The sequence below is a fragment of the Pleurodeles waltl genome, chromosome 8, assembly GCF_031143425.1.
Source record: "Pleurodeles waltl isolate 20211129_DDA chromosome 8, aPleWal1.hap1.20221129, whole genome shotgun sequence".
NCBI lineage: Eukaryota > Metazoa > Chordata > Amphibia > Caudata > Salamandridae > Pleurodeles > Pleurodeles waltl.
In genome coordinates, this window is record NC_090447.1 from 448,853,197 (window position 1) to 448,869,201 (window position 16,005).

At 45.7% G+C, this 16,005-nt stretch overlaps 1 protein-coding gene across 2 annotated transcripts in view; it reads right to left on the reverse strand.

Annotated features, from left to right (window-relative positions):
- MRPL30 (mitochondrial ribosomal protein L30) overlaps positions 1 to 16,005 on the reverse strand; it is a 240,122-nt gene that overhangs the window by 154,720 nt on the left and 69,397 nt on the right. For both annotated transcript variants that reach the window (XM_069204380.1, XM_069204379.1), the window contains exon 3: positions 14,803 to 14,886. In XM_069204380.1, coding sequence (XP_069060481.1) covers positions 14,803 to 14,886 — 84 coding nt within the window. The remainder of the gene's footprint in view (positions 1 to 14,802; positions 14,887 to 16,005) is intronic.

Here is a 16,005-nt window from a genome sequence, read left to right on the forward strand (position 1 = left end):
GACCCAGGCTTGGCTGTGCACGAAGGAAATCCTGGCAGAGTGCACAGGAGCCGGAGCAGCTGCAAATCATGCGGTACCCAGCAATGCAGTCTAGCGTGGGGAGGCAAGGACTTACCTCCACCAAACTTGGACTGAAGAGTCACTGGACTGTGGGAGTCACTTGGACAGAGTTGCTGAGTTCCAGGGACCACGCTCGTCAGGATGAGAGGGGACCCAGAGGACCAGTGTTGCAGTCTTCTGGCGCCTGCGTTAGCAGGGGGAAGATTCCGTCGACCCACAGGAGATTTCTTCGGAGCTTCTGGTGCAGGGTGAAGGCAGGCTACCCCCAGAGCATGCACCACCTGGAAACAGTTGAGAAAGCTGGCAGGATGAGGCGGTACAATGTTGCTAGTAGTCGTCTTGCTACTTTGTTGCGGTTTTGCAGGCGTCCTGAGCAGTCAGCGGTCGATCCTTTGGTAGAAGGTGAAGAGGGAGATGCAGAGGAACTCTGGTGAGCTCTTGCATTCGTTATCTAAAGAATTCCCCAAAGCAGAGATCCTAAATAGCCAGAAAAGGAGGTTTGGCTACCAAGGAAGGAGGATTGGCTACCAAGAGAGGTACGAGCCTATCAGAAGGAGCCTCTGACGTCACCTGCTGGCACTGGCCACTCAGAGCAGTCCAGTGTGCCCCCAACACCTCTGTTTCCAAGATGGCAGAGGTCTGGGACACACTGGAGGAGCTCTGGGCACCTCCCCCTGGGAGGTGCAGGTCAGGGGAGTGGTCACTCCCCTTTCCTTTGTCCAGTTTCACGCCAGAGCAGGGCTGGGGGATCCCTGAACCGGTGTAGACTGGCTTATGCAGAGCTGGGCACCATCTGTGCCCATCAATGCATTTCAAGAGGCTGGGGGAGGCTACTCCACCCCAGCCTTCACACCTATTTCCAAAGGGAGAGGGGGTGTGACACCCTCTCTCAGAGGAAATCCTTTGTTCTGCCTTCCTGGGCCAGGGCTGCCTGGACCCCTGGAGGGCAGAAACCTGCCTGAGGGGTTGGCAGCAGCAGCAGCTGCAGTGGAGACCCCGGAAAGTCAGTTTGGCAGTACCCAGGTACTGTGCTAGAGACCCGGGGGATCATGAAATTGTCCCCCCAATGCCAGGATGGCATTGGGGTGACAATTCCATGATCTTAGACATGTACATGGCCATGTTCGGAGTTACCATTGTGACCCTATACATAGGTAGTGACCTATGTATAGTGCGCACGTGTAATGGGGTCACCACACTCACAAAGTCCGGGGAATTTGCCCTGAACGATGTGGGGGCACCTTGGCTAGTGCCAGGGTGTCCGCACACTAAGTAACTTTGCACCCAGCCTTCACCAGGTGAAGGTTAGACATATAGGTGACTTATAAGTTACATAAGTGCAGTGGTGAATGGCTGTGAAATAACGTGGATGTTATTTCACTCAGGCTGTACTGGCAGGCCTGTGTAAGAATTGTCGGATCTCCCTATGGGTGGCAAAAGAAATGCTGCAGCCCATAGGGATCTCCTGGAACCCCAATACCCTGGGTACCTCAGTACCATATACTAGGTAATTATATGGGTGTACCAGTATGCCAATGTGAATTGGTAGATTAAGTCACAAGCCTGTTAGTGACAAATCTGGAAAGCAGAGAGAGCATAACCACTGAGGTTCTGGTTAGCAGAGCCTCAGTGAGACAGTCAGGCATCACACAGGGAACACATACAGGGCACATACTTATGAGCACTGGGGCCCTGCCTGGAAGGGTCCAAGTGACACATAGACTAAAACAACATATACACAGTGAAATATGGCGGTAACATACCAGGCAAGATGGTACTTTCCTACATCATGCATTCTGAAGGATGTGACATGCTAGATCCATATTAGTGCCCCTCTGTTGAATGAGTAAATTGTTGCTAGTATTTGTTCCCTCCATCTGTGCTGTAGTATAAGCGTTTCTTGGTTTATGAGATACGTTTAAAGAAGTACTGCAATATTAGTGCTTTAGATTTTAAATATGACTGTATCTTGTGGTGTTTCAAGCTAGTGTCCATGTCCCTAATGCTCTAATTATTTATTTTATAAATGATCTCTGTAGAAATCTATATAGTGCACTGAGAAGCATAAGGCTGAATGTGGCATTCAGTTGCATGCCCCCAATCAACTGCCAATCCCACCTGCTCAATTACACCAGTTAGTTCAATGATCACAACACTGCAATATATTAATTTAAGGATACCATGCTTGAATTACATTTTAACCACCCTTCCCCAAGGCAGTAGCAGAACATCACCCAACCTAAAATTCCTAACTATGGAATGTCAAACCAGCTTCCTTAATTCTGATGGAATGTGTAAGGAAATGCCTCCTTGGCATGGTTGCCCCCTGACTTTTTGCCTTTGCTGATGCTATGTTTACAATTGAAAGTGTGCTGAGGCCTGCTAACCAGGCCCCAGCACCAGTGTTCTTTCCCTAACCTGTACTTTTGTATCCACAATTGGCAGACCCTGGCATCCAGATAAGTCCCTTGTAACTGGTACTTCTAGTACCAAGGGCCCTGATGCCAAGGAAGGTCTCTAAGGGCTGCAGCATGTCTTATGCCACCCTGGAGACCTCTCACTCAGCACAGACACTCTGCTTGCCAGCTTGTGTGTGCTAGTGAGGACAAAACGAGTAAGTCGACATGGCACTCCCCTCAGGGTGCCATGCCAGCCTCTCACTGCCTATGCAGTATAGGTAGGACACCCATCTAGCAGGCCTTACAGCCCTAAGGCAGGGTGCACTATACCATAGGTGAGGGTACCAGTGCATGAGCATGGTACCCCTACAGTGTCTAAACAAAACCTTAGACATTGTAAGTGCAGGGTAGCCATAAGAGTATATGGTCTGGGAGTTTGTCAAACACGAACTCCACAGCACCATAATGGCTACACTGAAAACTGGGAAGTTTGGTATCAAACTTCTCAGCACAATAAATGCACACTGATGCCAGTGTACATTTTATTGTAAAATACACCCCAGAGGGCACCTTAGAGGTACCCCCTGAAACTTAACCGACTATCTGTGTAGGCTGACTAGTTTTAGCAGCCTGCCACAAACCGAGACATGTTGCTGGCCCCATGGGGAGAGTGCCTTTGTCACTCTGAGGCCAGTAACAAAGCCTGCACTGGGTGGAGATGCTAACACCTCCCCCAGGCAGGAATTGTCACACCTGGCGGTGAGCCTCAAAGGCTCACCTCCTTTGTGCCAACCCAGCAGGACACTCCAGCTAGTGGAGTTGCCCGCCCCCTCCGGCCAGGCCCCACTTTTGGCGGCAAGGCCGGAGAAAATAATGAGAAAAACAAGGAGGAGTCACTGGCCAGTCAGGACAGCCCCTAAGGTGTCCTGAGCTGAAGTGACTCTAACTTTTAGAAATCCTCCATCTTGCAGATGGAGGATTCCCCCAATAGGGTTAGGATTGTGACCCCCTCCCCTTGGGAGGAGGCACAAAGAGGGTGTACCCACCCTCAGGGCTAGTAGCCATTGGCTACTAACCCCCCAGACCTAAACACGCCCTTAAATTTAGTATTTAAGGGCTACCCTGAACCCTAGAAAATTAGATTCCTGCAACTACAAGAAGAAGGACTGCCTAGCTGAAAACCCCTGCAGAGGAAGACCAGAAGACGACAACTGCCTTGGCTCCAGAAACTCACCGGCCTGTCTCCTGCCTTCCAAAGATCCTGCTCCAGCGACGCCTTCCAAAGGGACCAGCGACCTCGACATCCTCTGAGGACTGCCCCGGCTTCGAAAAGACAAGAAACTCCCGAGGACAGCGGACCTGCTCCAAGAAAAGCTGCAACTTTGTTTCCAGCAGCTTTAAAGAACCCTGCAAGCTCCCCGCAAGAAGCGTGAGACTTGCAACACTGCACCCGGCGACCCCGACTCGGCTGGTGGCGATCCAACACCTCAGGAGGGACCCCAGGACTACTCTAAGACTGTGAGTACAAAAACCTGTCCCCCCTGAGCCCCCACAGCGCCGCCTGCAGAGGGAATCCCGAGGCTTCCCCTGACCGCGACTCTTTGAATCCTAAGTCCCGACGCCTGGGAGAGACCCTGCACCCGCAGCCCCCAGGACCTGAAGGACCGGACTTTCACTGGAGGAGTGACCCCCAGGAGTCCCTCTCCCTTGACCAAGTGGAGGTTTCCCCGAGGAACCCCCCCCTTGCCTGCCTGCAGCGCTGAAGAGATCCCTAGATCTCCCATTGACTTCCATTACAAACCCGACGCTTGTTTCTACACTGCACCCGGCCGCCCCCGCGCTGCTGAGGGTGAAATTTCTGTGTGGGCTTGTGTCCCCCCCGGTGCCCTACAAAACCCCCCTGGTCTGCCCTCCGAAGACGCGGGTACTTACCTGCAAGCAGACCGGAACCGGGGCACCCCCTTCTCTCCATTCTAGCCTATGTGTTTTGGGCACCACTTTGAACTCTGCACCTGACCGGCCCTGAGCTGCTGGTGTGGTGACTTTGGGGTTGCTCTGAACCCCCAACGGTGGGCTACCTTGGACCAAGAACTAAGCCCTGTAAGTGTCTTACTTACCTGGTTAACCTAACAAATACTTACCTCCCCTAGGAACTGTGAAAATTGCACTGTGTCCACTTTTAAAACAGCTATTTGTGAATAACTTGAAAAGTATACATGCAATTTTGATGATTTGAAGTTCCTAAAGTACTTACCTGCAATACCTTTCGAATGAGATATTACATGTAGAATTTGAACCTGTGGTTCTTAAAATAAACTAAGAAAAGATATTTTTCTATATAAAAACCTATTGGCTGGATTTGTCTCTGAGTGTGTGTACCTCATTTATTGTCTATGTGTATGTACAACAAATGCTTAACACTACTCCTTGGATAAGCCTACTGCTCGACCACACTACCACAAAATAGAGCATTAGTATTATCTATTTTTACCACTATTTTACCTCTAAGGGGAACCCTTGGACTCTGTGCATGCTATTCCTTACTTTGAAATAGCACATACAGAGCCAACTTCCTACAGAATGTCACTGCATGAGGTGGTCAAGAAATTAGGTACATTATATGGCCTACGCAACGTAAGTCTTTTCGTCAACTACTAGTTCTACAGGTCACTGCACCAAGTCACTAAGTCACCTCTTTCGTAGGCCCTCCTAGCCCAGATGGCAGGGTGCAGGTACCTATGTGTGAGGGCACCCCTGCATGAGCAGAGGTGCCCCTACAAACTCCAGCTCCATTACACTGGACTTCGTAAGTGCGGGGAAGCCATTTTACCCATGTACTGGACACAGGTATGTGTCCAGCTACATAGTGGTAACTCCGAACCTGGGCATGTTTGGTATTAAACATGTCGGAATCATACCCCAATACTGTTGCCAGTATTAGCTGCATGATTCCATGCACTCTGGGGGCTCCTTAAAGGACCGCTAGCATTGCTCCTACAGGTCTTCTGGGGTTTTCCGGGTAGCCCGTGCTGCTGTCACTGCTCAGACAGGTTTCTGCCCTCCTGCTGCTTGACCAGCTCAGGCAGAGAAAGGCAGAACAAAGGATTTCCTGTGAGAGCGGGAGGTAACTCCCCCTCCTTTGGAAATAGGTGCTACATGGCTTGGGAGGGGTAGCCTCCCCAAGTCACTGGTCAGCTTTGAAGGGCACATTTGGTGCCCTCCTTGCATAAACCGGTTTGCACCAGTTCAGGGACCTCTGGTCCCGGCTCTGGCACAGAATTGGACAAAGGAAAGGGGAGGGACCACTTCCCTATCCATCACCACCCCAGGGGTGGTGCCCAGAGCTCCTCCAGGTGGCCACTTGATTCGGCCATCTTGACCAATCCCCCTTCTTCGGCTATTTACGGTCTCAGTCTTGGGTAGGTCCTCAGATTCGACGTGCAAGATTCCAGCAGGACTCCTCTGTATTGTTTACTTCATCTTCTGGTCACTGTAACTGCAAGTGGACTCTCCAGGAACCGACAATCTGCAACTACAGTGGTGACTCTGTTCTGCAACATTGTTTCTCCGTATCTTTCCAGCAACTGCAACATTTTCCTGGCAGTGCATCCTCTGAGGGCAACGAGTCTTCAGTCTGCACAAGAAGTAAGAAGGTCACTCCCCGACATCCGCAGGCACCAACTGCAATGATGACCTGTTGCCTGGATCTTCTCTCCTCCGGAGCTGCATGGATCCTACATCACAGGTGGTGGTTCGGAGTGGTCCCCCGGTTCTCGCTATTACATCTGTCTACCACTAGTCACACATTTTCTCCTTCACATACACCTTTTCCTTTAGCTACTTGTCAAAGTACCACCGCCAGCCCCATCATCCAGATTTTTTTATATATTTTCAAGCAGATTTATTGAATGACAAAACTGACCTAATTCTCATAAATTCCAAACAACAGAAATGTAGACCACCAACTACCTCTTTCTACAGATGAACTGGAACCTCAACCTCCTTCACACCCTTATAACTGATACTGATTCATCAGGCACCCACCACTAAACCGAATGATGTTAAGATGTCTAGTTCACCAGACTATACGCTTAAGCTTCCAGGCATCAACAAACTGTGAGAAGATGCTATTTTTTTTATAGTAATGAAATCTGTTGCTGACCTCACATGCACTAGAGGTACAGCACTTGTAAACATTGTCTCAACTCTCAATGCTTCGTATTCCTTGTCTTCACCTCTCAAAGTACACATCTAGTTTAGATCATGCAACAATAGAAATCCACATAATACTTGGAAATGAGCACATTGTGGAACTGATTACGAATTATAACTTATGTAGCTCAGCTAGTCCACCTTCAAGCATCTCCAACAATCCCACAATTAAGAGCATTCAAAATAAAGCAAAATACTCCAAGAATAGCCCACATTTTAGTAATTTCACAGAAGTACCATTCAAATCGACCCCAAACATGAACATCTTTAGAGGGCCTTCCTCACAAATGTAGATCAGCTTAAAAAGAGAAACATAATCTCTGACCTATTTTGCCTGACAGAAACACAACTAAACTATTCCCTTTGCATACTACTCAATACTTGATAATCTGTACAAAACAATAGAGAAGAATGGGTAGGTGAGCAGTGACACTTACAGAAAAGGACAGATTCCATCCACGATGTAAGTCTGAAAAGTGAACAGTACCTTACCTTCAAATGTCTTTCTGCGGAATGCAAGTCAACTGACTGCTAAAATTCACATTATTTACAAGCCATCAGGAGAAAATCTTTTATTTACCCAAGATCTAATGGGCTGAACAAATTGTTCTCATCCAGCAACCTTAATTTAGGGGATATGGAACCTCACTGGTGTGATCCCAATTATTTCATCCTTTTTACATAATAAACAATTCAATTGAGCACCTATGCCCGGGTTCATGAGGATACTCTTCCTCATTGACATTTCCATATACCTAGGCATCTATCATATTGCCCTGTGTTAACATAATGTTCTGCACTTCTTGACTAACGGCATGAGGAATTCAATGCGTACCTATGTATTTTGATGAAACACGTGTTGGAGACTGGAAAGAAAGCCACTTACAACTGTATAAAGCACTGATATGTAACAGTTTCTGAAATAAAAAATATTGGACTGAACTAACAACTTGCAAGAATTACTATTCATATGAGCTTGGTCTGGTGTGCAAATTCAATTTGAGAAAAACAATGGTTGTGAAAGGATCTTTTAAATGCCAATTAAGCCCCTATGAAGACCCCAGCTGACTTCTTAATTCATTTTCTTATTGTTTTCTGTATTACTATCCAATTTCTTGACTATTGCTCAATTGACAATGGATTTTGAAGCCCCAACACATCAATTTTTGCATTCTTGCGTCATAAGTAGTCTCAAAATTGCAATCCATGCACGAAGAGCAAGAAGTTCACTCGCTCACAGGCCACTGCAATGTTACAATGCATGAGATATTTGGCGATTTTAACTAAAATATTTAATAGACACATTAAAAAGCACCAGCTGGCCTAATGCACAAACACTCTGAGGCAAGTGATGTGCTTGAAAATAAAGATGCAACTTGGAATTTCGGCATAACACTTCTGACACCCATGATGTATTTTCTGAGTAACAAAACCAGCTATACTACTCCAGAATCAAAGGGCGCAGATGCTAACACTTCTTCTTTGCTACATAAGGTTATGACAGTTGGGTTTATCCATAGGTGTGCAACTGCTCTTAATCTTTGCTTCATCTTTGCCCTTCTGCTTCATATTCGTCCTGAGCTCTCAGCAGTAATGGTATTGCTGAATATTGCAAAAATATATGATTCCCTTGACTGGCACTATTTACTTGCTGAGCTAGGAACGATTGGGATAAGTGTCTATATTGCCAGATGATTTCTCCGTTCTACTCAAAGTCTACTGCTCTCATTCAAATGAAAGAACATAGGTCACGACCCATTGGCAGATTGTAGTGGACCGTGCAGAGGTGCTTCTTATCTCCAATATTATTTGCTACTGCTATGGACCCTTTGCCTAGCTTGTTAAAAAGCACTATTTGCCTCGTCTGTTAATGTTTGGGGACACTGGCTAATTATATCATTATTTGCGTACGATATCTGGCGGCAGATTCGGAACATGATTTGACAGATAAAGAGACTGGTGAATGAGGGTTCTTCTTGTCTTCAGTTTAAATGGAATAAATCAGATAATATGTTTCGCTGACAGCAGAGACACCTGGTTGTGAGTTGGAATTCTCTATACGATGCAAAATTTGGGTCTGCAACTTTTCTAGAATGCACAAACGGTGATCAGAGACAACTACAGGTCAGAAATGCTTAGGATTCAAGCAATAACTGATAGTTTTACTTCACTTCCTCTTTTAACGGCAGGACTCATTATAGTTATTAAAATTGTGGTTTTGTTTCTCACAAGGCCCTATATATGTTTACTAATATACCTAGCATGCATAATGAAGAATTTTTTTAAATGCTAAGGCAAACCCAGACAAAGCTGGTGTGGGGGGGGGGGAGGGGGGAGTATACAACAAAGACTAGGCTGGGAAGTGCTACATTTATTTTCATTCCCAGATGCTGAATTACATTTTTACTTTTCGCTTGGCTATAGAGAGAGAGGCGGTGTATCCGACTCTGCTTACTACGGTTCAGGCATGTCCACTGACTAGGCCATCAACACATCCCCCAGAATAACAGTTGAAGAGTAATTCATGACTCCACTGCCTTTCACACCCCAGATGTGCAAGCAGTCAGATTGTATTGGACAAGTCCAAATCAAAGACACCAACACAGGGGACAAGTTTATGTCACTCAATCAATCTAAGGCACGTGGGGAGTTGACAACATTGGATCGTTTCTAATATTCCCATATCATAATAATACTGTAGTTTGGTTACGCTTCTTTTCAGGCACTGCCTGGAATATATGAGGCACTTATGCAGGTTATCACAGCTAAAGACTTTTGTTAATTAGTGTCTCAAATGTATGTTCAGGTCATCCTCATTAATGTTATCGGTGTTACGCCTGGCAGGAGATATTGGGGTGGAAATCCTGAGACCCTATTAACAGACAAGCTGTGGTTTATACTGTTGTTCAGAGACAAGCACTGTTTCATTAATGGGAGGCCTAGACTACTGCACTGCAAACTGTGACACAAGGTCTATTATAGATCAGTTAAACTACAGTCCTTTGACCTTGAAGTGCCTATAAGGTGCTGTTGGACCTGACCTTTTGCATTTTCCCCCTATTTTTTCTGACCTGTTTTTGTTGGCTTTAGGACTCTGGGCACTTTACCACTGAAAATAAGTGCTAAAGTGCATATGCTCTCTGTCTAAATTGTGTTGGTGATTGGTTTATCCATGATTGGTATATTTGGTTTACTAGTAAGTCTCTAGGACAGTGCACCATGTGTGCCCAGGACTTGTAAATCAAATGCAATCCAGTGGGCATGTAGCACTGATTGTGCTACCCACATAAGTAGCCCTGTAAACATGTCTCAGACGTACCACTGCAGTGTCTTTGGGTTCAGTTTTAAACTGCCATTTGGATCTGGCAAGTGCACCAACTTGCCAGGCCCAAATCTTCCCTTGAACTACATGTAAGTCACGCTGAAGGTAGGCCCAAGGCAGCCCCCTGGGCAGGGTGCAGTGCACTTAAAAGGTAGTACATGTACTGGTGTGTTTTACATGTCCTGATAGTGAAATACTGCTAAATTTGGTGTTCACTAATGCAAGGCCTATCTCTCCCACTGGGTAACATGGAGATTGCCTTGAAATATCTTTTAAGTGTAATTTCCCATTGGGAGCAGATAGAGATAAAGTGTTTACGGTCTCTTAACTCACAGTTTAAAAATACATCTTTTGGTGAAGCTGGTTGTTGAATTGTAAGTTTGAAAATGCCACTTTTAGAAAGTGGGCATTTTCTCGCTTTACCATTCTGTGCCTCTGCCTGTCTGCTGAATACATGTCTGGGTCAGGGTGACAGTTGGGCTGTTTGTGTGTTCACTCTGGACAATCAGAAAAGGGGAGCTGAGGTGTGCTCTGCATATCCTGATGGGTCTTCATGAGCTAGAGTGGTGGGAGGAGCTGACACTCGCACCTGAAAAGGGCTGTGCCTGTTCTCAGACAAAGCAGTCTCCAACCCCCTGGAGTGTGTCTGGGGTGGGGCAGGGAAGGGCAGGGTCTTGGGGACTACAAAGACTTCTCTTTGAAGTTTGCCTACTTCAAAGACAGAAAATAAGTATAAGTACTGGACCTCTGACACCACATATTTAGAACATTTCTGGACCGAGGACATTCTGCCAGAAGAAGAGCTGGATGCTGTAGGAGGGGCTGCCACTCTGCCTGTTGCTTTATTGTGCTGGACTGCAGCTTGCTGCTTCTGTCCTGGGAATGAAAGGACTGGACTTGGCTTTCTATATCCTGCCTTCCAAGGTTCTCCAAGGGCTTGAACTTAGCTTGCCTCCTAATAAGAAGTCTCAGGGTCACCAAAGGTGTCACATGCCAGCACCTGGGCTCTCTTGTTGAGAGTCCTGACTTGCCAAGTGGTGCCAAATCCAGTTTCTGGGCCTTGGAAGTGAGCTCTGGTGCAACCAAGAAACTAAGCACATTGACTTAAGAGCCACTTTGGAACTGGAGCCGTTCTGAGACGCCGGGCCGCTGCCTTCACCGCAGCCGTGGTCCCCACTGCATGCAATGACCGCGACCTGCAAAAAAGGGCCGATGCTGCAGCCACGCCTCTGAAGTCCCGCCACAGCGCAAGTCCTGAGTGCCCTGTCACCAAAGTCAGTGATATCCTACTGCGCCCCAGCACCTGTGGCCCTGTGGTGTGATTGCAACACTGTTAAGTCGACGCCTCGTGTCATGAACCGCTGGATTCATTGACCCCTGCCTTGTCATAAGGAACCAACGCCTCGCCACCAACACTGCCTCAACTCCCCTGTAACTGTAAGGAACCAGCAGCTCACCTCACCTCACCTCCCCTGCCTAGCAGTAAGGAACCAACGCCTCACCTCCCTGGTAGCAGTAAGGAACTGACTCAGCACCAATTCCAGCAATGCCTCATCTCCCTGACTTTGTGCAAGGTCTTCATTTCCGCATCGTTTTCCAAACCTGGGGCCTGTGCGACTCCGTGACTGGCCCGCAATCTTTTACAAGTGGCATCGGACTGTTGGGAACGACTCCATCAAGATGACGTGATAGCCTCAATTGTAGCTATTGTGTTTCTAGGGGCATTACTGAGATTTAAACTTTGAAGATTCATATCTTTACTTGTGTATGTTGGATTTTTGTTGTTTTGGTCTAGCTTTACTCAGATAAACAGTGGCTATTTTTCTAAACTGGTGTGGAGTACTTCTGTGGTGCTTTCACTCTGTTACTGTGTGTGTGTGTGTATGTGCACAAATACTATACACATTGTCGCTGAGATAAGCCAGACTGCTCGTACCAAGCTAACAAGGGTGTGAGCAGGGGTCATCTAAGCTGTGTGGCTCCCTTACCCTGACAAGAGTGAGGGTCCCTACTTGGATAGGGAGCAAACCACTGCCAACTAGAGACCCCATTTCTAACAGGTGCCTTCGATGTTGGCACCCCAAAGCCAGTTTCCTATGCATAGCCTGAACATGCCCCACGCTAATAAACTACTGCATGGATTTCTTTTTCGACTTTGTTAGGTATGATATGATGCAGAAGGCCATCCCCTGCTGTTCAATACCCCATCCTCCTCCCGCAGGTTCATGGCACTTGCACTGGGTCAAGAATGGCCATGCACTGGGGGTGTGGAGACAACTCCCAGGACTTGAAAATGGATTAGCAATCTTGTTGAACTAAGTCTTTTTGGCAGGATCACCCTAGATTTTTGCATTCCTTTGCTGAACCTATGTTTGCCAGCTTTAGGACTCTGCTCACTACTTCTGCTAATCAGTGATAAAATGCTTGTTCTCTTCCTTTTAAACATGGTAAAATTGGTATACATCTGATCTGTGTACTTAATTTACTTAAAGTCCCTACTATATGGTAATGCATGTACCTAGGGGCTTTAAAATAAATGCTACAAGTGGGATGCCACACTCATCGTGCCATCCACTACAGTAGCCCTGTAAAACATGCCTCCAGGCTGGCCCCTGCGGTCTGTGTGCACAATTTTAAACTGCTACCTGGCAAATGAAACCTTTTGTCAGGCACAAAACCTATTTTAATACTTACAAGTCACCTCTAAGGGAGGACCTAGAGGCACTTAGGAGAGGGTGCATAATATTTAAAGGACATGTGTACCTAGGTTTTACATGTCCTGGTAGAGAAAAGCCCCAAAGTCAGTTTCACTGCAGCAAGGCTACCTCTTACATAGACTAACATTGTGTTACCTTATTACACTTAATACGTGATAAATTTGGTTTGGGATCAGATAGCGAAATACTTTTTCTACTCATTTGAATTTTAATATAAAATCGTCTTTAATGGTAAAGTTGGATTACAAATGACTATTCTGGAAATGGCACTTTGAAAAAGTAGGCATTTTCTTGTACAAACTAAATGTGCATTTCTGCATGTGCCCAGGGTCACATGACTGTTAATAGCTTTTCTGTGGTGTGATGTGCATTCCTTCCAAACAAGACAAAAGGGTCTTGGGTGTGGGAAAGGCGTTCCTTTCCTGAGAAGGATGGCCTGTGGTTAGGGGTGTGTACTCAGCCCTTCCTGAGTATCAAATAGTAGCACGAGAGCTGTACCCACCCCTGTCCTGCCTTCTGAAGCTGCCTGCCTTGTCACTGGCAAATGCAGCTCACACCTGGGCCTGCCTGCTCTTTGTTTCTATAGACAGGTTGTAGCCAAATCCAGGGAAAGGGGAAGGTTAATCAAATAAGGATGGCACTGGGTATAAAAGTGGCACCCTTAAAACCTCTCAACAGAACACTTCTGGACCTGTGGAGATTCCAAAGAAGAACTACCCTGCTGTCCTTAAGCCTGAAGGAAGACAGGATCTGCTTGCCTTGAACCCATGACCTCAGAAGTAACTCCAAGGATATGCTTGCCTTGAACCATGACTTCAGAAGTAACTCCAAGGGTCAGTTGGTTGTTCTCCTGTTTGTGCTACAGGGACACGACAAGCTTCCAGAGGCCTCCACTGCAACTGCAGATATCGGTTTGGGATTTTTCTTGTGTTATGTTTTCACTTTAAATCTATTTCAGGAGTACATTAATACTTCACACATTGCCTCTAAGTTAAGCCTGACGGATTTTGCACCAAGCTACCAGATGGTTAAGCACAGGTATATTTAGGGACTTTTGTGGTCCAACCCAACAAGCATTGTGTTTAGTATTCAAATGGGTCCCTCCCTAATAACTAAATTTCTTATAGATCGGAAATACTGTAATTATAAGATTAATACATAAACTCAAATGTTATTGTGCACCTCACTCTAAAGATATATACGGGAGCCTTTTTACATGGATTCTTGGCAAGAGATAGTAGGGGGTGGTGCAGTGCTTTGTGCTAGATGGAGTGCCTGGGATCGTGCAGTCCTTCTGCCTAAGAAAATGGTCAGTGTCCTGCTGACTTGATTTAAATTATGGTGACAATGCACCAGACTGAACACTGGACATGTGGCTAGACACTTCCCCTGCATACAAAGCGTGTGCTGCCCTGTACTGTGCACTTACACAAAATGTTCTGCGACATTCTCTGCTTGTTATTTAAGAACTGTGTGCTTTGAACTACTAAAACCTAAATAAAGTTTACAAAAAAAAGAAACTGAGCACTTTTGTAGGACACCACAGCCATTCTTGTGTTTCAGGGAGCTCATATCTCAATATGAAGGTCCTTCACTTGCACCTCTTTACACTTGGTTTGATGTTATATTTTACATTTCTTCTGTCAGTAGACAGAAGCCAGATGGGTCCAGACAAAGCAAAGGTCACAAAAAAACAGGACAACAGCATCAATAATACAGGGTAAAGAGAGCAACACAATGAATAATAATGTAAAGAACTGACATTAACCAGAGTTCCAAAATGTTTTGGATTAAGAACCATTAACAAAAGAGAAAATTGAGAATAAAACCTGCAATATTTTAAAAATCTGGATATCGTACCTCAGCACTGACATTAAATCCAAAATAGCAGCCCTGTTTTTTTTTTTTAGGCAACAACAAAAATATACTGACATGGAAAAACTCGCCTGGAAAAAATGTATGTTAACAGGAAAAGGTAATCAAGTTTCACCGGAAGCAAATAGATATTCCAAGGCAGGATTCCTGCATTCACTATGTGATGAAAGAGATCAGTAAACTTATCTGACTGGGCACACATAAATATTGCACTCACCTCCTTTGGGATACGAGATTTTGTAAACTTGTAACGCATGCATTCCGTCCATGCGGGAGAAGAGGACTGGTTCAGTTTCACATTCTAGAACAAAATGTTTCATCATTAGCATCAACTTTTTCACGATGAATACAAAACAAGACAAAGATGCGCATGTGAGATTTTCTTTCAGTTATTAGGCTGAAGAAGGTAATATGCATAGTATCTTTAAGAAAGCATGATTAGCTGGCCAGAAACTGCTGGAATTATACAATTTGAAAATTTCAGAACTGTTAAAAAGGCCCTAAGAGTCCTCAAATATGGAACTTAAACAGACAAAATTATAAAAGAGGAAGTTTCAGATCTATGCCCCTATTCATGAGTCATAGACAGTGCCTGACCCTCTCATCCATGAAAACCCGACTCCCTCCCTTCAGGCTCAACAACTGTTGCATCTACCTGAGCTGTGAACACGGTGTGCACCAATCATGGGTCTGCCTAGTTTAAACTTTCAACATTCCCTTCCCTAACAATCAATTTAAATAACGGTTCAGGCACTGTAGGTCTCTAAACTTCCTGCCCAAGCAAGTTATCACTGTGAATTCTTCAAGTCTGAACAGGGATAATTTTGAAATTTTCTTCACAGCTAGCATCCACCACAGTTTCTATAGCCACATACTACCTGTGGGAATGTGCGAGGAGCCCCATAAAGACAAAACTGTTTATTTTGCTGGTAGCACCATCTTGGAGAATATCTTCCCCATTCTGGAGTTCAATGGGTATATTGATTCTGACAGGCTTTCCAAAAGTATGCATTTCGCACACTTTGCCAAACTCGATCCCATAGTTCAAATTGGTCCCATAGTCTTCCAGGACTCCCCCTGCAAAAGTGCAAGTTTATGGCAAGCCCACAGTGCCTAGTTGTTCCACAACCTCTCCAACATCGACAAAACCCAGTTGTCCCATAAGCCCCAAATGTTCCAGGCTGTAATGTCAGCTATAGCACTTGCTCACTGAAATATTCACCCTTTCAGTGTTACAACTGTCCACAAACATCGTTATTTTGAATTTGTCGCCTCCCAATCTAATGCACCTGATCCGATTGTTGGCAAGTATCTGTGGTGCTAAAGGCTCTAGAATCAAGGCAACCAGGATGGAGTTGGGGGTACCCCTGCCTTGTATCTCTCTCAATATGGATCCATCTGGAGAGGGAATTACTTAGGG